This window comes from Sus scrofa, chromosome 13 (assembly GCF_000003025.6).
Source record: "Sus scrofa isolate TJ Tabasco breed Duroc chromosome 13, Sscrofa11.1, whole genome shotgun sequence".
Taxonomy (NCBI): domain Eukaryota; kingdom Metazoa; phylum Chordata; class Mammalia; order Artiodactyla; family Suidae; genus Sus; species Sus scrofa.
This window is the reverse complement of record NC_010455.5, coordinates 35,801,664-35,823,006: the sequence shown is the minus strand read 5'-3', so window position 1 is coordinate 35,823,006 and position 21,343 is coordinate 35,801,664. Positions and strand designations below refer to the sequence as shown.

At 48.8% G+C, this 21,343-nt stretch overlaps 1 protein-coding gene across 14 annotated transcripts in view; it reads right to left on the bottom strand.

Annotated features, from left to right (window-relative positions):
* CACNA1D (calcium voltage-gated channel subunit alpha1 D) overlaps nucleotides 1-21,343 on the bottom strand; it is a 342,950-nt gene that overhangs the window by 88,477 nt on the left and 233,130 nt on the right. For 10 of the 14 annotated variants that reach the window (XM_013981776.2, XM_013981775.2, XM_013981780.2 and 7 more), the window contains exons 10-15: nucleotides 8,259-8,346; nucleotides 7,934-7,993; nucleotides 6,927-6,953; nucleotides 1,894-2,054; nucleotides 737-962; nucleotides 397-604 (exon numbers count right to left, since the gene is read on the bottom strand). In XM_013981776.2, the coding sequence (XP_013837230.1) occupies nucleotides 397-604; nucleotides 737-962; nucleotides 1,894-2,054; nucleotides 6,927-6,953; nucleotides 7,934-7,993; nucleotides 8,259-8,346 (770 nt within the window). The remainder of the gene's footprint in view (nucleotides 1-396; nucleotides 605-736; nucleotides 963-1,893; nucleotides 2,055-6,926; nucleotides 6,954-7,933; nucleotides 7,994-8,258; nucleotides 8,347-21,343) is intronic. The other 4 variants (XM_021068969.1, XM_013981781.2, XM_003132261.5 and 1 more) reach the window with 1 other exon arrangement.

Below are 21,343 nucleotides of genomic sequence, written 5' to 3'. Positions count from 1 at the left end.
CACACCAACCATCAGGGCTTTAGAAATCCCTTCTTTGCATAAATCCATTATAACAAGGGTTATAAAACTTGCCAGCAATCAAAAATTAGCAAAGGACAAGAAGAGGATTTTACAGCCCGTGTCACAGGAACCTCAGAAACCTCATACAATTAAACCAAAGTCATTGGTTTAGCATTAGGTAATACATCTAGTGGTCTTACAAAAGCATGAAATCACAGCACATAGATCTGGAGTGAGATGCAAGTGACTTCAATGGCATGAAATTAATCAGAGTGTTATTGGGGCAGAGGTTACTAATATCCTAACAACAGCATCATTTTGTCTTAATGAGTCGTGGACAGACCAGAAGGCACCTCCCGGCAGGCAGCCCAGGGAGAGGAGGACGGGAGGACTCACCTGGAACACCGTGAGAAGCGCTTGAGGGAAATTATCAAAGGTGCTCCGCTTGGTCTGTGTTTCGTCAAAATTAAATTTGCCGCCAAATAGCTGCATCCCAAGCAAGGAAAAGATGATGATGAAGAGGAAAAGCAGAAGCAGCAGTGATGCGATGGACTTCATGGAGTTTAGCAAGGATGCCACCAAGTTGCTCAGGGAAGTCCAGTGCCTGCAGGTCAAGATGCAGGGGGTGAGGCCAGAGGGCCACTGGGGTCAGAGCAGACTAACGCCCGGGGCGAGGGCAGGGCTGACCACCACCCCCATTCAGGAAACACCTGCAGTGAGATGCGGGCATCCCTACCTGGTCACTTTGAAAATTCTCAAGAGCCGCACGCAGCGAAACACAGAGATGCCCAGGGGGGACATGATTTCCAGTTCTACCAAGATTGTTTCGGTAATTCCACCACACACCACGAAGCAATCAAACCGATTGAAGAGAGAGACGAAATAGGCCTGGAGACCCAAGCTGTACATTTTCACCAGCATCTCACAGGTGAAAAGAGCCAAGAGGACTTTGTTAGCAATGTCTGAAAAGACAAAGGGGTGCATGTCCTCAGGATCTCCTCCTGGGAGCCGCTTAGCAGCCCCTCCCCACCCACCCACCCCACCAGCCACTGCCAGAGGTGCCCCAGGCACCTCTGCCCTTGTCTGTGCTGTTGCCTCCATTACAGAAATGCAGCACAAATGTTTTCCATCCCTTTGTTTGTGAGATCCTAGTCCTACTTCTGCTTCTACCTAGACATGTGGCCCCTGGAGAAGTTTCTTGGTTTCTCTGGGCCTTGGAGAGCGGCAGGTTACCACATCATCTCTGATGCTTCCGAGCCCTAAAAAACCTATGATTCTGCATTTAGACAGCCACATGGTAATTTTCTTGTTTGTTTCAATCGGTCACAAAAAGATCTGTCTGGTCTTGCTTACAGCATCACGATCTCAGAAGCAGCTGCCTGTCAAGGTCATTTCAGAAAATACCACCCAGCAGGCTGGAGAGCTGAACAGAAACAGATTTGACTGGATGACAGGTCAAGTCACAATGGCTCAAAACTGTCCACCTCAGAATGGGATGAGTTCCGTATCAGACTGCTGGGGCATTCAACAGAGGGGTACTGCCACCACTTGCCAAGAAAACTAGAGAGGAACATACAGCTTCCAGGGAGACAGGGAGAAGAGACAGTAAGTCCCCTTCAGCTGCCAGATTCCATGATGCCAGGTTGTCACGGGGTAAGGCAAGGAGTTGCTCTGGAGTTATCAGCTCTGAGGTGCTTCATGCACCACGTGGCACAGACCACACCCCTGCTCCGGTGCGCCCTGTGCTTGGATGGCTCTGCCGTCTTCTAAGCTACTGCTCACGGGAAGTGTTCCTCCTTGCTATTACACTTCGGTCAGAAAAGCCCAAACTGCCATTAGACAGCTCCAGGGATCCCCGATTCAGAATGGACAGAGAACGGCTTCTGCTTATACCTTGAATCTGTGTCAACCAGTCAGGCTGGTTGTAGTGCTCGGAGGAAATGGTTAAAGTGTTGAGAAACACCAGGACAATAACCAGCCAGTAAAATGTGACAGACTTCACGGCAGCCCTACATCTTCTGCGATTGAAGCGGTTCCAGCGACGCCAGCGTCGGCTGAAAGAGAAGGAAACGTTAGTCCCTGGATGATAGGTACAGCACCTGTCAATGTTGCTGAGGAATAACTACACTCTGGAGATCCACATTGGGGTAGGGGTACAGGAGGAAAGATGAGCACAAAGGGTGTAGAAATTGCCAGACCTTATAAGACAAATTGTGTTCATCTTAAAACATAACTTTTCAAAATACAGTCTTGAGGGGTTCCTGCTGTAGCTCTGCAGTAACGAATCTGACTAGTATCCATGAGGATGTGGGTTCGATCCCTGGCCTCACTCAGTGGGTTAAGGATCCTGTCTGAGCTGTGGTGTAGGTTGCAGATGTAGATCAGATCTGGCATTGCTGTGGTGTAAGCTGGCAGCTGTAGCTCCGATTCGACCCCTAGCCTGGGAACTTCCATATGCTGTGGATGTGGCCCTAAAAAGACCAAAAAAAAAAAAAAAAAAAAGCACAGTCTTGACTTGCTCATGCTATCAGTCTTTTCCTACGGCTTTAGATCAGTCCATAACCTGTCATCTACAGCCCTCAAGCTGGTTAGGAAATCTAGATATTCAAAGAATCATGTGCAGATGCAAACCTGAGCTCATACACATATGCAGTTCCTATTCAAACCACATGGCACTGAATGCACCCGTGCTCTTGGTGCAGACACACTAGCTTATCACACATGTGTCTTGCAGCATCTCAATCACCATTCAGAAATTATCAGGCAGCAAAGTGTTCCTGATAACCTGAGTTTTCCTTGGAGGGGAATTTTCAGTCCTTTCTTCGATCTGGGAGGTTCCTCTGGAGCCTGACAGAGCTGTCAGTGCTGAGTAGGACATGAGTCTTCTACTGAGTCATCAGGTGCCCTTTCTAACTAGGGATGCTCAAATTATACCTTTAGGAGAAGAGCCAATATTGAATCATGTTTCCACACAAATAAAATGAGCAGAATCAAACAGACAAGCAGCATGGCCTTTACCGACTTGCAGTTGCAATATGTGTCAGAGAAAGTATTCTTTCCCTAGGTCTGTCTCCCTGTGAGAAATGCTGCCTGCCATGGGATGGCTTGGTGAAGGGGGCCCAGAAACGGGCTGGCCAAGTGGCAGTGTCAGCTCTGTCCAGGCTGTGCTCATTGATGGGGGTGGTGGGCGCTTCCCTCAGGCGCCTGAATCAGAGGACTCTCCAGGCTGCGGCCCTGGCTGACTCAGCTGCACTGCTCTGCTACAAACACTATAACTCAGGGACCAGAGAAAGAACTGTGCCAACTCTTCCACAAGACCTGGAACAAGCAAGGTGCATTTTATGATTGCTCTTGCTGTGTTCTTTCCAATGGTCATAGAAGCTGGAAACATGACAACCAGCATAGAAAAATTCCTCCAAGGACAGTCCTCCACAAGGCTGGGTTTCTCCTGTGATACATAATTCAGCACATAAAAACCAGGTGGCCTGAACAAGATCAGCCTTGGTGGGTCTATTTATGCTGCAGTGACAGTCACGGCTGTCTCTGAAATTCAAGGGACCTCATTGTCACATCCTCTGAAATCCTGCACCAGGCATGTGGAGATGAAGGTGTGGTCCATGCCCTCTGTCTTTGGATAACATGCTGGGGACTGTGGCAGGTAAATATAAATCCACACCAAGCGAAGCTACCGGATACAGGAGCCAAGAGAAGGGAGCTGCAAGTGGTCTTTGGAAGAGTCAGGAAAGGCTTCTCCAAAAAGCTGATATTTGGGCTGGTCCTTGAGAGCTGAGTAAGAGTTAGCCAGGAGGCAGAGGGAAGGGCACTCCAGTCCATTCCCCGAAAGAGACTTGGACAGGAAGAACTTGAGCGTCAAGTGTGGTACCTTTGGCAACTGAGAGCAGTCCAGAGTGAGAAAGTGAGGACTCTGGATGGGTGTCAAAAGGTGAGGCCAGGAGTTCCCATTGTGGCTCAACAGTTACAAACCCAAGTAGCATCCATGAGGATGTAGGTTCAATCCCTGGAACCGCTCAGTTGGTTAAGGATCCGGAGTTGCTGTGAGCTGTGGTGTAGGTCTCAGACACAGCTCAGATCCCTTGTTGCTGTTGTTGAGGTGTAGGCTGGCAGGTATAGCTCCAATTCGACCCCTAGCCTGGGAACTTCCATATGCTGTGGGTGCAGCCCTAAAAAGACAAAAAAAAAAAAAAAAAAAAAAAAAAAGTTGTTAAAACCCATCTTGAATCATCACTATGGTAAATTCAGTGTGAACAGTCATGGCTCAGTGGTTAATGAACCTGACTAGCATCCATGAGGACACGAGTTTGATCCCTGGCCCCACTCAGTCGGCTAAGGATCTAGTGTTGTCGTGAGCTATGGTGTAGGTCTCATAAGCAGCTCAGATCCCCTGCTGCTGTGAGCTGCAGCCCTGATTCGACCCCTAGCCTGGGAACTTCCACATGCTGCAAGTGCAGCACTAAAAAAAAAAAAAAAAAAAGAGGCCAGAGGGTGACCCATGGCCAAATTATGAAGAAATTTATATGCCCTCTGGCCCGTCATTAAAAGGCTTTTAATTTTTTGATGTCAGATTTACTGAGATATAATTTACAAATAGTAAGATTTACTCTTTTTAGTTACACAGTTTGTAACCACCACTACAATCAAGATGTAGAATATTTCCATCACTCAAAAAAGCTCCTTTATGGCCCTCTGTAGTTAAAACACCTCCTCACTCCAAGCCCTGATGACTAACTGGTCTGCTTTCTTTCTTTCTTTTTTTTTTTAAAGATTTTGTCCTTTTTAAGGGCTGCACTCACGGCATATGGAGGTTCCCAAGCTAGGGATCTAAATCAGAGCTGTAGCTGCCAGCCTACACCACAGCCACAGCAATGCCAGATCCGAGCCAAGTCTTTGACCTACACCACAGCTCCTGGCAACGCCAGATCCTTAACCCACTGAACAGGCCAGGGATCGAACCCGAAAACTCATGGTTCCTAGTCGGATTCATTTTCACTGTTGCACGATGGGAACTCCCTGATCTGCTTTCTTTCTCTATTATTTTGCCCCATCCAGAATATCCTATAAAGTGAATCATTCAATATATAGCTTTTTGAGACTGGCTTCCTTCACTTAGGAATAAGGAAGTGAAGTGAAATACATTTGTGCTTCATTTGTGTTGCTGATCTCTCAGTAATTTTTTCTTTCTTACTACTGAGTTTTAGTCAATCATATGGATGAACTGCAATTTGTTAATCCATTCTCCATGTGATGGCCATGTGAGTTATTTACAGCTTCTGGCAATTATGAATAAACCTATGCTCTATATTTATAAATTATATGTATGTAATGTTTATGTATACAATCATGTAAAAAGTTTTTATGTAGGCATCTGTCTTCATTTCTCTTATATAAATACCTTAGAAGTGGGATTGCTGGGAGTTCCCGTCGTGGCTCAGTGGTTAACGAATCTGACTAAGAACCATGAGGTTGTGGGTTCAATCCCTGGCCTTGCTCAGTGGGTTAAGGATCCGGCGTTGCCGTGAGCTGTGGTGTAGGTTGCAGACATGGCTCAGATCCTGCGTTGCTGTGGCTCTGGCGTAGGCTTGACAGCTACAGCTCTGATTCGATCCCTAGCCTGGGAACCTCCATATGCCATGGGTGTGGCCCTAGAAAAGGTAAAAAAAGAAAAAAGAAAAAAAAAAAGAAGTGGGATTGCTGAATCATATTTTAAATACGTTTGACTTCATAAGAAACTGCCAATTTGCTTTTAAAATGTCTGTGTCATTTGACATGTGGCACTGTTTAATAATTTCAGTGACTTGCATCCTTGTCAAATGTGGGATTGACAGATTTTTAAATTTTGATGCATTCCATTGGTGTTGTGGAACCTCTTTTTGATTTTAATTTGCATTTCCCTAATGACCAGTGTGCTTATTTGCTATCTGTACCCCTTCTTTGGCTACATGTTCATTAAAAATCTATGGTTTATTTTTCTGTTGGGTTGTTTCCTTATTACTGACACTATTCTTTATATATAATAGGTACTAGTCCTTTATTGATTATGTTTTGCAAATATTTTCTCTTCCAGTCTGCAGCCGATCTTTTTCTTTCAAAGAGCAGTAGTTTTAATTTCAATGAAATCCAATTTATCAGTTTTTCCTTTTACAGCCAGTGCTTTGGGTGTCACATCCAAGAAACTTTTGCCTAACCAAGGTCACCAAGTTTTTCTACTATGTTTTCCTCTGGCATTTTTATAGTCCCAAGTTTTATGTTTCGTTCTATGTCCATTTCAAGTTGATTTTGGTGTACAGTGGTAAAAACTTTATAATTAAAAAGTAATATTTAGCCGTGAGCCGTGATGTAGGTTGCAGATGCAGCTCAGATCCCGCATTGCTGTGGCACTGGTGTAGGCCGGCGGCTACAGCTTCGATTCGACCCCTAGCCTGGGAACCTCCATATGCCATGGGAGCGGACCAAGAAATAGAAAAAAAAAAAAAAAAAAAAAAAAAAGTAATATTTATATGGAAAAGTAACAAATAATTGGTATATGGTTTTTTACCAACAGAGTATGTATCCTGCACCCAGAGCAAGAAAAAGAACATTAGGAGCAACTCAGAAGACTTCTTGATCTTCCTTCCATGGAAAAGTTTAAAGCAGAAAAATGACAGAAGTATCTCTCTCTTAGAGAAACGACTCTGGGAGGGGGTATGAAGGGTGGATTGTTCATTGCTGCATCTTCTTGCTCTGTTGGTTTTGGGGGGTAGATCACTGGCACCTACAACACTGTTCTCCCATTTCCTGGGCAGATTGATCTTCTATGTGATGTTAGAGACCAAAGAGTGAACATCAAGTCTAGAGCAGCTGTACGTAAAATCCAGAAGTTATGATGTTAAACCCACATATAGGCTTAAGAAAAAACAGAAGATACTGACCTGAGCTTGGATTTCGAGATGGCCTGACTGAAAGATAAAAGAATATTAATTCTGTTAGGAAGCCTTGTGCATATGCTCCCCGACCCCAGAAACCTGAGCAAAGGTATCATAAAAGCCATGCACGGAAGCCTGGACCCAGCACCAGGGCTCCCACAGCAGGCAGCTGGGTGAGAGCGGAGCAGGAGGCCAGGCAAGAGAGGACTCTTAGCCAGACACCCTGAGCGGCCCTGGCACAGGCACTGATGTCAGGGGTTCTTCTCCCCCACCCCAAATTCCTCAAAATGAAGTCAGCAGAGCCTCTCTTGCCCACAGCTCAGCCTCTGATCTCAACAGCAGCACGTGCTCCCACTACAGCCAAAGGAGGCTGAGGCTTGGAGTCCAAGCTCTGCAACTCACTCACTGCATGAGCTTGAGCCAGCAGCATACCTTTGGGAGCCTCAGTGTGCTCCTCTGTAAAAAGGCAAGACAAACTCATTCCCTGCCTACTTCATGCTACTGTAGGAGGGCAGAGCAAGAGAAAAGAGACAAGTCCACTTCGTAAACTCTTGAGTTTTCTGCTCCAGATTCATCATTTTTATGGACCTCTGCCAAAGAGATCGGATCCTCCTAAAAATGACACCTGTACTTGACAGACACAGGACCTAAAGGGTACTAGCAGAAAGCACACAAAACAGAAGTGCATGGGGCTCCCCCAAAGCAGGCGGTACTCTGCACGTTGCACGCTGCTGGTGCACCGGCTGCTGCAGGCCAGCTCCTCTAGAAGAAAGCCAACGAGGGTTAACGTGAGGCATCCTCCACAGTTAGCAGAGGGTGGTGCAGAGAAGGGGCACGTGAGCGGAGGAGGCAGGGCCTCATTAGCTATCCAGCCACTATGCATGAGGTCGGGGGACCCCGTGAGTGAAAGGAACTTAAATACATAGCACATTCTATCAGCAACTCTGCCATACAAGCCCTTCTTCAAAGCACTGATGCCAGCACCAGACTCGGAGGAGAACTGGGCTTTTTACCCCCACCGCCGACACCCTGAGGGCCCGGCCTTGGCAGCGCCTCTTCTTCTCCACCAGCACCTAGTGGACACAGGGGAATTGCAGGGTTACCTAGCTCAGCCTGAGGCACGCTCCACCTCAGCAGGACAGATGGCTTTAGAAGAAGAGGCAGGTGAGATGCAGGGGGCCTGGGCTGAGAGGAGGACCCAGGGGTCCTGGGAGCCCGCCCGTCCCTCTTGCACCTGAGGCCATGGCTCCAGGGCTCCACTGAAACTTGGGTGTCTTCCTCTTATCTGCTTCTCTAAGAAGCTGGGAGGAGCCAGGAGGGCAGGGTCCCCACACTCACCAGAGGCTCCCACAGCAGCCTTGGTTCTCGCCTTCCCCGCTCACATTCTCCGTGTTCACGGACTCCGTCTCACTGGTGGGCATGCTGGCTGCGGGGAGAAGAAATGCTTTAGACTCTGGTGCACTGCATGCCCACAGGAGGGACAGACGTGAGCTCTGCCTCCAGGCCACCCCTCTGGGAACCTGGCAAGAGGCTAAGGATAGCTATGAAGGGTCCTCAGGGATTTGACCCACAAAAGGAAGCACCAAGAAGCCAGGTGCCTCCACAGCAGCGGGGAGCCTTTGCATCTGTGATCTGCCAAAGACACCTGCCAAGACCCCTGACAGGCCGAAATCCTGTGCATCCAACTTTCCAAGAAGCCTGGGGCTCAAACTGAATCCAGCAGCTGTGCCTGGCGCCAGCTTGTTTTTCTGATTTCCGGGTTTGCACTGAGAGGCCATCAAAACATCCCAGTGACAGCTATGGCTTTTCTTATCCCATAGGCATACTCTGAAAAATCTGTGAACAAACCTAGTATCTGATCAATTCTTATTTTAAATAACTGAGGGAGAGGAGGTCTTATAGAGGGAGGAGCACAAGAAGGTACAAGCACAAAATCTTTTTAAAAATTTAAGAATTTGACTCATTTTTCATTCATTTATCTGCACTTCTTCTGCACCACTTGTGAAGCCAACCTACAGGAGGTGCTGACCAAAGACGCCAGCGCTGGAGCAGCAAGCACACAGTCTTTGGGGGAGAAGGTTTCCTTCCAACCAGAGACCAGAGGGCAAAGCTGACTGTGGTCCCTGTACTTCCAGGGTCTCTGGGCAGGTCTCCCTCCCGCACAGCAGGATCCTGAGCAGAAGTGGAAGAAACATGAAAAGCACCTGCTAGGGTCAGGAGGCCCAGGGACCCACCCAGAACCACCATCTGGCACAGAGGTGTTTTTTCTCCTTCACTTGATGGAACCCTAGAAATATCATGAACACATGCCAGAAACCAGGTGGCAAAGGAGGTGCAGGACACAGAGAGGGACCAGACTCTGCCCCTGCCCTGGAGGACCAGTGGGAGAGGCAGGCTTCAGTGGACTTGAATCTACAAGAGCCAGGGGGCTGAGCAAGCTAGTAAAGAACGAGTAATTCTGCTCTGGGGTTAGAAGAGGTCATTGAAAGTTGAACCATGGGACAATCACCTCAACTTCTTTTCCTGACGCATCATTTTGAACTGCAGTGACTTTATGATTTCTCTATACCTAATGGTATCAACAGGAAGACCCTTCCTCACATGGGCTCTGCCCATATGGCTCCTTTTAGGAAGGATGCCTTGGTCTGAGCTGTAAAACCTGGCAGCGGTGCCTGGTGTGCTTGGGGAGCAGTCTGAGGCCCGCCCAGGCACACGTAGCAAAGGCGCAGGCCCGCAAGCTCTGTCTGCGCAGCTGCACGTCTGCGGGCCCTGCTCAGGACAAAGCATGTGAATGACAGGATGGACACAGACCTGATCTGAAGGGCCTAGATAGGCGAGAAACATCTTTTCTGAGGCACCAAAGATGATCCCTTCCCTTCTGTGAGCAGCCAGGGGACTGAGCCTGCCCGGCCGGGGAGAGGGGTATATGTGGTCTCAGTAGCCATCTCCAGGCACCTTTAGGCAAAGCTTTCAAAAGTGACTGCAAACTGAGCAGAATTATAGACCCATAACATACTACTGGTATTCCCATGGGATAACCCTTTCCTTCCTTAGTTAAGTCACGAGAAACCCAACTTCAAACTTTGATTTCACTACTCCACGGAAAGAAAACAGAGACAAAAACACTCACCCACCGCCCCCGCCCCCACAAAAAAAACCAAAAAAACAAAAAAAACACACCCCACAATCCACCACAGGAAAACCTTCAACAAAAAGCTCCATGAAGAGGAGTTCCCGTCGTGGCTCAGCGGAAATGAATCTGACTAGTATCCATGAGGACGCAGGTTTGATCCCTGACCTCATTCAGTGGGTCAAGGATCTGGTGTTGCCGTGAGCTACAGTGTAGGTCGCAGATGCAGCTTGGATCTGGCATTGCTGTGGCTTTGGCATAGGCCAGCAGGGGCAGCTCCAATTTGACCCCATATGCCATCAGTGCAGCCCTAAAAGTATATATACACAATAACAAAAAAAAGAAAGTCGAGGAAAAAAAAAAGCTCCATGAAGAGATACACACACACAGGAAGCTACTCATGCAATTTGCTTCTCCATCACTGTTCCATGCTCTGACGTTAGCAGAAAGACTAAAGAATTGTAAAGTCAGCCAAATTCATTGTTATAGGTTCCTCCCACAGGGTCACCCTTCTCATTTTTTGTTTTTTTAACTTTTTGCCATTTCTTGGGCCGTTCCCGTGGCATATGGAGGTTCCCAGCTTAGGGGTCTAATCAGAGCTGTAGCCACCAGCATACACCGGAGCCACAGCAACACGGGATCCAAGCCACACCTGCGACCTACACCACAGCTCACGGCAACGTCAGATCCTTAGCCCACTGAGCAAGGCCAGGGATTGAACCCACAACCTCATGGCTCCTAATCGGATTCATTAACCACTGCACCACGAGGGGAATTCCAGGGTCACCCTTCTCTTGAGAAACGGGACAAAGAAACTCATTATGGGAGACCCTTACAAATATGACCAAGAATCATCTCTGTAGAACATTTTCCTTAGTGGTTTTCACCACCACTAAGTTGAGATCAGCATGATGGTGGGGCTGGGGTGTGGGGAGGGTAGGTAGGGAGGGTCCTCAGACCTCAGTTCTGCCCCAGCTCTACCCTGGGCAGAGCCTCAAGTCTCTCCAGGCTTTGTTGTTCTGTCTGTACTGTCTGTAAAGTAGGGACACTAACTCCATACTCTCAAGGGTTTCTCCCATCCAGCTTAAACCTTCATGGTTCTAAAATTAATCATGGTGTAATGATATTAATCCTTATTTCCAAAAGAACAAAATTCTGGAGTTTCCATTGTGACTCAGTGGAAATGAACCCGACTAGTATCCATGAGGATGCGGGTTTGATCTCTGGCCTCACTCAGGGGGTTTAAGCATCTGGCATTGTCTCAAGCTGTGGTGTAGGTTGCAGATGGCAGCTTGGATCTGGCGTGGCTGTGGCTATGGCCAGCAGCTGTATCTCTGACTCAACTCCTAGCCTGAGAACGTCCATGTGCCGCACCTGCAGCCCACCCCTACCCCCCCCAAAAAAAGAACAAACTTCTTCTGAACAGGCTAAATCTTTGTGGCTTTTTACTCTCTTGGGGCCATGTCCCATGATGAGGTCAATAGAGTTGCTGCACTTCCTTCCTAAAGTCTGTTTTCAAATGATCTGATCTAAACAGATAAATTATATCCTGCCTATGGGAAAGCAGGAGGGCAGCTGAGGGGGGCCTCATTCTGCATTTCTGGCTCCTTGCCAACTAATAGTGAATGAGATGTACAAGCTGCTGCCTAGATGGAGGGTGGGGGTGGGAGGTAAGAAATAAAGCCGAACTCCCAGGCTGAAAGGGAGAAAGGCTGATGGCAGGGCACCGTGTCAGGGTTGCAGTGATGAACAGAAGTCCTCCTGCTCTCCAGGTGGGCTCCACCCTTCAGGTGGGGTGGGAGAGTGACTACAAGCAGGCTCTTAGGTTGGTCACAACTAAGTTTAACCTCACATGAGTGACCAAACTTCTCCAAGGCTTCACTTTTCTCATCTGAAAACGAGGAGTACTACACCTCATGGGCTATTGACAGAAGTACATGAGATGAGAGACAGAGCAGGTGCATGGTGTTGGGCAGTCAGTGAGGCTCATGAATGAAGCTGCCGTCTTGAAAAATCCTCCCTGGAGCTTCCTGGAAGCCAAGCCATGCTCCCTGGATGGTCCAGATCCAGTGTCACCCTGCCCTGCTGACTTCCACCACGGCAAAGAGGATTCAAGGGTGAACTGCCTCCATGCTTCTGAATCAGCCTTGGCCACCACCTCTGGTTTGTATCTTTTCTGTCTTTAACTGGGTTATTTCTGTCTAATGTAGCCTGGTGTATGGAGAGCCACTTCTCTGCCATAATTATTTGACACCTACAGAGCCACAGGCCCCTAATAACGAAATCTGTTCCAGGGTCGTGCCTGTGGAGCTCAGGAGGAGAGGAAGGGGCAGGCGGAGCAAGAGGACAGTGACTACTCTGGAGGTCTACATGGTGACCTCATGTGCTTCCGGAAATGGACCTTGATTCAGTCCCTGCACCCAGCCGAGGAGCCAGGCTCTGGCCGGGGCACTGGCAGCCTTCCCATCTGCTCCAGCGTCTCCCTCCTGCCACAGGCCAGTGATTCCTTTCCCAGAACAGAAGACATCGGACCCAGTGGGCATAACCAAGGAGCTTGCTTGTACATTTAAACATTTCACCCTTCACTTGCACCGGGCATTCATTTTTGTAATGTTCACAAATGGACATGTGTCTCACTTCACTTGGCCCCAATAGGATCTCATTCCCGTTTTAACAAATCAAGACGGGAGCATCACAGACTGTTACAACAAGAAGGGGCTTCTGAGAGGACATGAATGAATGCTGATTTCACAGATGAGAGAACTGACCCACTTGCCTCAGGACATGCAGCTCACACTGTATGGGGAAAGCTCTCCTGCATCCCCGCCAAGGGACCACACAGCCCCCAGGGTTCTGGTTCATCCTTAAATATACTGGGGTATGTTTTTGTTTTGGTGTATGTTCATATGTGCACTGGTATATACTTAAAACGCCACAAATCAAAAATTTCCAAAAACCGAGCAAGACTCTTAGTCGCCAGCCTTGGTATGCTGTGCTAAGGGCCTTTATTAACCCCTAGAGGCCTGGAGTAAAGCCAGACCACTTTCAGGGGATCATCCCAGAAAATGGGGGGAGTGAAAAAATTCAGGCGTCACAGAACCTACGGGAACTTCATAAAAATGCAAACAGAAAGAATTATAAAAACCCAAGTAAGTAAACCCATGGATGAATGATCAGAACACAAGCCCTTCTCCCTAACTGGCTACCAGAGCATCACGCCTGCCCCACTCAAGATGACCACTCTGTCCCCTTCAGCAGGGATTAAGCACTAACTACTGACAGGCAGCTGGGCCTAACCACAGACAAAGCACAGAGACCCCCTCAGACCTACAGGCACCAGCCCCTCCTGCAGAAGGAGCCAGGGCCACCCGCACACAGGGAAGCTACAAGTCCTTGTCTCTTACACATTTCAGGAAACTTTAGAGCTTTGTTGAGGATGTTTTCATTTTTGTAGATATAAATTTTAAAATGATTTTCAATGACTCTGGCTGAAACCAGGCATTAGGACAAGCCTGTCGCCTGTGCTGAGATGGTGACCTGCTTTGCAATCTGCCCGCTGAAAATCTGAGGAAGCTCAGGGCCTATGCTTTGCAATCGATTCCAGGCACTGGGATCTCTGGGGGAGAGCTCCAGGGCAGACTGTCAGGCTTCGAGCGTGGGCACAACGAGCAGGGCCCTCCAAATGCTACTGGCAACAAGGGATTGACGCCAGCCAGACAGCTGCCCAGCTAACCCTGGACTGTACATGAGAGGGGCAGCCGCCACTCATACCATTTCTCTTTAGGATCTTTTAGGGCCCAGATGCCATCATGGGTAAAGCTGCCCCCAATCAACAGGAAATGCCGCTTCCCAGACGAGCCTGACAGCAAGTTCGCCAACGTGTCAACATTCCTCTAGCAGCCCTCACTCTGAAGGACAACTTCTCAACCATATCTGCCTGGATCCAGAGGGAAATTAACACACAAATACACGCAAGCATACGTGCATGGGCACACGCGCACACGCGGCGCATGAGTCTGTGTGGGTGTCCGAATAGGCAGCCACCAAATTAGGTTCCCCATAAACATGCACAGCCAAGATCTCAGACTAACTTCTGTCAGTGTTTACAGACTCTAGGCAGATGTCAGACAAGCGTGGTCTCTGTCTTTGGTGATGCGGGACAAGTCCTCTTTCTTCCCTGGACTTTGTCTTCGAAGCTACACAGGAGCTGTTGGGCAATTTCATCTCTAAGATGTATTTACCTCTAACCTAATAGAACTACCATGAAGAGGAAACACCCACAGGCTGTCTTGTTTTACTACCAGCACCCAGGGGGTTTCCCCTTAATTTCCCCCCAGCTTGGCAAGGAGAACAGGGCGTGAACAGCGCTGTGAAGCCACAGCTCACCACTCAGGAGGGTAGCTGGGAGGCCAGCCATCTGTCCTTAAGAACTGGGACCAAGTCAGCTCCAGACAGAGCACTCCTGGGAGTGGAGCAGCCCCCAAAAGACCTCTGCCCACCCTGGGAGCCCCAGGACCAGCACCATGTGAGCCTGGAGCTCCCCAGCCTCCTCCTGGAGGTCACACCAGGTCCTGGGCCTCCAGGACCCTCACTCCACTGTTCTCCACAGGACAGGCCTTCTTGCACACTTAGGGGTCTCTTTCCACACTTCCCTCCAGGCCCCAGCAGCCTAAAGCTGCTCACTCTTTCCTTTCCAAGGCGGGGGGGGGGGGGGGTTAGATAACTGAGCAGTGGCAGGTTCATGGCTACCTTCCTAGGGACAGGAGCTCCGAAGCCAAGATCTTGTGTTTTTGTCTTATTTTCATGACAAGCATGAACAGTGCCATGATATCCCCTGGAGGAATCTGCCTGTGCTTGCGAGTGGTGACACGCTCAGCCATCACAGGGTAACAGACTTTCATTGCTGTAAAGAAGCCAGACTCTTGCTGGAGAATGTGGGTCAAGGCCAGACCAAGGTCTCTGTGTCTAAAGGAATCATGCCCTGACAATAAGGATTTCCGTATGACCAGGGACATGGGGAGCACAGCACCCCCACAAGGGCCCCCACCCCACTAGCATCAAATGGCAGGAGGCTTCTTTAGGGTCCCTGGGTATCTCAGTCATTAAAGACCTTCCCCCACAAAAAAATATAGAAAGCTTTCTGAAAATGTTAGGCTGCTTCCTCTTCCTGCAGATCTCAAGGATGGCCTGAAGCCTTAAGACTCCTTGAAAAGCCACAAGGTCCAAGCCCCCACTGAGGAGGATGGGCACCTACATGCCAAGCAGGGTGGGGGATCCTCTGCTCCCCTGGGACAGGAGCCCCTCATGTGCTCACAGTGACCCACCCAGAGCTGAAGGGCTAAGTCCATCTCTGAAAACATATTTCACAGTATTTCTTCCTTAGCCAAAGCCCATTTTCCCTAAAGAGGCTTTTGGGAGCTGCATCAAGTCCAGCCTCTTCTTCACAAATACCTGCAAGCACTTAAGCTGCTCAGGCAGCTCTGTCTCTGCCCCCAGAATTGCTCCACCCTCAGGCAAGTTCCTCCTCTGGGACCCCCGTATGCTCTCAGGGTGACAATGAGCTCATATCGGACGCTCTCTGCCCCTTTCTGTTTTCAGGCCTTCTGATGAGAGGAGGACTCTGATTCAACCTTCATTCAGCCCATCCAGGCCTCACTCAAGTTCAGTTCCCATCACCTCTGTCCTCAGCATTCCCACGAATGGCTGAGAGCACTCCTGAGAAAACAGGGCAACATGTCCCCCCTGTTTCTCCAGCAGCTGGCTTTGCACCCGAGCCGGAATCTTCTCACACAGACCTCTCTGCCAGAGCCAGCGTCAGTGGCAATAACCAGGTCTGCACAGGCAATACTCTGCGCTGCTGGGGGACCACATGGGTGGCTTGGCCAGAACACCAGTTGTTTGCATAACTGACCATTGGGGATGGTCCTGAGGCTAAGCTATAGTAAAGCACTATCTTAGAGCACAGACTGAAACGTAACTGTTTGTCACAGAAACCCTTCCCCCATTCCCACTTGTAAAGATGCGTGCCCCCAATTCTAGCCTCCTGGAAATCTATTTTTAACTTCATTCTTGAAATGAGCACTATGAGCTTTAGCCTGGTCCCAGGCAAACCAGCCAGAGACTGGAAAACCCAGAGGCCTTTTGAAACATGCAACCTGGAAAAGAAAAATCAATCAAATAACACTGGAATTTCCAAACAGTTTAGGTTAAAAAGCATCACTTGGGGGAAAGTGTTTAAAAAAGTCTGTCTTCCAGCCTAAGAATCTTCAGGCTGAACTAAAGAACTTTTCAGAGTTGGTTCAGCTGCTTCTTTCAAAGGTACAGGTCAAAAAAGAAAAAAAAAAAACAAAAACTCACAGTGTCTTGACTAAGACACACATTTGGGGAAAAGACAAGGGGAAAATAACACGACCAAGTCTCAGAGAAATCAAATGAACACAAAGGCATCTAACAGACACAACACACAGCACATGCACCTTACACCATGCCCATGTGTAAGGAAGAGGCGTCAGGGGGCTGGGGAGAAGAGTCTCCCAAAGGCAAGTTCAATCTCAGCCGTTTACCGTGATCTTTAGCCCTGCGTTGGCGAAAGCAGCAAAACCTCCTTTTCTTCTTATCCTCTTTGAGCAAGTCGGCCACTGTGACCCCTTCGGGTGGAACACAGGCAATTTCATCATGCTTCGGTAGAGGGCAGCAAGAGCAATGCAAACAGGCCTGCAGATGCGAGAGGTGGCCGCATCCCAGGCTCTACTACGCAAGCCCCCAAACTGTCCTCCTCCCACCATGGCGACATCTACAGTTCAGGATCTGGCCAGGAGAGGAGACGTGCACTCTCTGTAGCTAGTCTACACAATGCTTGTTTTTACAAATAAACCAACTAACCCACTCTAGACAAAGGTTTCAAGGTTTGGCTTCCCCTCTAGGAGGGGCAGGAGGGAGAGGACGCTTCAGCAGGTGTCCCACCTAGCACCGCTACCGGCTGGACCCTCAGGGTTAAAGTGGCAGGCTCTGGATTAGGACAGACCAGGTCCAGTCCCAGCCCTGCCACTTCCTGGTTGGATGACAGGTTACCCAAAGGTGTTGAGCCTTAGTTTCTTCATTTATAAGATGTTAATAACCATCTGAGCTCCTCTTTAGAGGGTTGTCATGAGAGGTGAACCTTAAATACGGTGATACAAGCACTGGCGAGGTGGTCAACCAGGACAACTTCCCTATGGCCACTGGGTCACAAGAAATGATTGTAGGGTCTCCAGCTCCTTCTAGCTCTGTGATATGATGTCCACTCCAGGCTGGCTAATATTTGGAGTAGAGGCCACATGCCCCGCCCGGGCAGTGTGGGGGCAGCAGGAGGAATGCCAGGTGGGCAAAGGGCACATGTGCACAGTTGGGGGGCCTGGGAACTGGGGCCACTTGGTACAACTCTCACTTTTCTAAAACTTTGCCAAACTCCTCCTCTTGGACCCAGTCCAGCCCTTTCCAGCCATCATTCGATAATCACTCCCACAGGACCACAAACACAGGTAGACACACAGGTGCTGCATTTGGGGGGTTTGTGGTAGGAACATACAGACAGAGGCAAAAGCTGGGTTGCATTCCCAGCTTTGCCCCTTCACAGGCACGCGGCATTGAGAGGCTACTTAATCTCTCTGTGCTTTGTTTTCCTCCTCTGCCAAGTTCTTGCCTCAGGGTCATGTGAGGAATACACACTCATGTACCTAGAACCCTTAGAACAGTGTCGGACACACAGGAAGCTCTTGATAAACATGCAACGTTATTTGGTGTTCCTTCCCTCAACAAGGGATTACTGGGCCCCTGTACATGGAATAAAGAGCATGCTAGGTACCAGCCACCCCCTGAAAACAGAAACAGATCCTATTCCTGCCCCCATGGAGCTCACAGTCCCATGGCAGAGAAAGACAGCAACAGGACAACCACACAAAAATGCATTAAACTGCAACTCTGACAACTGCTATAGAGTCCGCATGCTCTATAGACTACAGAGTCCACTACAGCAGCTTTAAGTTGGCCATTGATTGAAAATACCCAGGACATTGTTGAAAAAACACAGAAAGTCGTCTATGGCACATGATCCAGTGAAAAAGACAAGTTTCAGGACCATCTGTGCTGGGCAGTTTAAGGAGGGGGTGCCTATCAGCACAGATGAAGCCAGAAAGAATAGGCCCCCAAATGCCAAGCCTGGTTCCCTCTAAGGAGAAGGATGAGAGAATGTTCTTACATTAAATACTTTGATATTATATGCATTCCTTATAGCAGGCAAATATTACTTATGTAATGAAAACACATTAAAAACAAACACTGGAGTTCCCTGGTGGCTCAGTGAGTTAAGGATCCACCATTGTCACCGCTGTGGCTTGGGTTTGAGCCCAGGCCCAGAAGGAACTAAAATAAGAAATAAATAAAATACAATAAAAACACAACCCTGACTCAGGACTCCACAAACCTGACTGGAATTCCTGCTTCTCCTCATCATGGTGGGGCAACCACCCCCAAGTCCATCTCTCACCGGCTCTTGTGAGGCCCACCCAGGGCAAACGACAGCTCCCAGTATCACCCAGGGGAGAGGGTGCCTCCTGTAACTCCAGCACTACGCCCTCTCAAGAGAGGGTAGTTGTCCTGGATTCATGTTTACCATATGCAGCTCTAACTGCGCTGTTTGCTTGACAGCATTTAATTGAACGTTTTCCATTTTGAACTTGTACCCTGAGGTGGTTTAATCATGATGGGAGCAGTTTTATAAATCGAAATTTGAAGGAACAACCTTTTAAAATAGGACCAACCAATTTCCATTCTTTGTGCTGGCCAACAGCTATGCCATCTCTGGGTTTCTGCCTACCCCAAACGAAACACTGCACTAAAAGGCATCAATGTGGCACATGGAGAAGGGAAGTGACAGCTGTGACAACTGTGTATACTGAGCCTTGCGGTGGGGGCGGGGGGGGCGCAGAGTCCCAGTGGGAGGCGGACAGGGACAGGGCTCACTGCCTCTAGGACTGCTGATCTGATAATGAGAAGACAGAGGCTGTCCTCATGTCAGACTTTGGGTTCCAGCTGTCCCCTCCCTCTGTTTAGGCATCAGATATCCCCACTAACAGGGATTCTTATTGATCATTCATAGTTCCCAGAGTCAAATGCTTTGCTTTTCTGGCCAGAATTTTAGAATGAGCTTCCTTTAAAAGGATTTCATTATTTTTAATGCTATTTTTTTAAATAAAAGAGTAATCACTGACAATGAGAAGAGTTTAAAATAGAATTTTAGGCTTTCAGATTTTAATGGCCCTAGCAAAACTCCATTGTTAACTCAGAAGCAGCTGCATACGTCTCAAAAATCACTTTGAGATTTGGCAGAGTTTCTTAAGAAACTTGAAGCTCAGCAAAAAGTTAAATAAATTATCCTTGAAAATTTACCAAACGCTCAGGAACTAACTTCCAAGGGAACCTTGTCCATTCAATTAAGTGTGTAACACCAGCTTTCTCACAGCAAATTTAAGGAACCGACATTGTAAATGGTCCATGGATGCACAAAGCAAGAGCTACCTGTCATCGTAGCTACCAGACAGCCCTCAAGGTAGGAGTCCAACTGCTTCTCCTTTTGTCTTCTTTCAAGTGGGTTGTTCAGTGTGCTGGCATTCAGGGGTTCCCAAACCTGGTTTCATACTGGAAACTCCAGGGAGCCAGGCCTGAGTCCCACCACGGTCAGATGTATCAGTGCGGGGGTGGGGCATGGTGCCAGGATGCAGTCTCATTGCCCAGGTGACTGCCATGTACAGTCAGAGTTGGGTACCAGAGATGCAGACAGTAACATTTAGCAGATCAGAGAGAAAAGATAAGGTGAGTGCCATCTCTGAGTGCTTGATTTGACATCTGCTCTCTGACGGGAAGTATCAACAAACGAAAAATGGACTTCAAAGGCCAGAAAGCCATGTTACGCGTATCTCAAAAGTGACTGAGTCGAAAGGTTTGTTTTCTATCAACACTTGAGAACCTTATAGTTCTGGAACAGGAAAGTAGAGGGACATGGCCCCAGAAGGGGTCCTCACCCTGAGACTGGGTAGAGGTCTGATAGAATCACCAAACAGAATTCTGCTTACGTCAAATTTTCCTGGAACTTGATGACCACAGTGGCACCAAGTACTCTGACAGCTGTGATCAGTCTCGCTAGTTATCAAATATTTACTCCTCATGACATCCCTGTGGGCAAATATATTTCTCTCCTTCCTGCAGGCAAGGAAACTGGGGCTCAGAGATGGGTAATGAGCCTAACACTCCAGTCCAAATTCCAAGTCCCCAAACTCAATTGCAGCCAACTCCAAAGAAGCTCATCCACAAGCCTCTAGCCCAGCCCGTGCCCTCTGTGGGCCTATGGCAACTGTGGTTGTTACTGGCTGCAGTATTCCCCTTTGTCCAGGCTGAGGCCTTCCATCAGGGAGGCTTCCTCTCACACTTAATTCCTCCATGTTTGGGAGGAAACTGTCTCAATGCACCTAGGACCCAACTGAGAAGGATCGTCGCCATCTCCAGGCAGCGTGGACCCAGGAGCCCCAGGGAGCGCCCCACCCCTTCCCCCCTGCCCCTGAAAGACCGTAGGGCGGGGCCGGTATAAGGTGTAGCATGGGTCTTACGTACCCAGGGAGGGCACCAGCCCTGGCGATGCCCACACGTCACTGCCTGCCAGCAAGTGACAGAGATCAGACCTGGCATGTGCAAGTCGGCCACTGCTAGCTGGTGAGGAGGACCACAGCTTTATGGCATTGGGAGCCCCAGGTATACCATGAATTCTGAAGCTCTCCAGCTTTTAAGGGGGATTTATTTCCTTCCTTGATGACATTACTAAGTGATGCACTTAAGGGTTTTGAATGTATGTAACCTTTGTACCTCATTTACACCATTTCCGCAGCCTGAAAAGCATGCCTCCCTAATCTTCCACAGCCAAAGGCTGCTCGTCCCTCAAAATAAAGGGGTACACAGTCTCTGCCATGGGGCATTCCTGCACCCCCCACAGCCCTGCACTCTGCTGGGCTCCCTTGGTCGAAGTGCCAGCATCTCTGCTCTGCCTCCCACTCAGGCACCGCTTCCCCACCTCTCTCCAATGGAAGGTCTCCAAAGGCAGAGGCACTGATTTTTTTCCTTTCTTTACAGCCGCACCTGCAGCATGCAAGTTCCTGGGCTGGAGGTGGAATCGGAGCTGCAGCAGCTGCTGGCCTACACCACAGTCATGGTAACACTGGATTGAGCTCAGTCATGGCTCAGCAGCAGTGCCAGATCCTTAACCCAT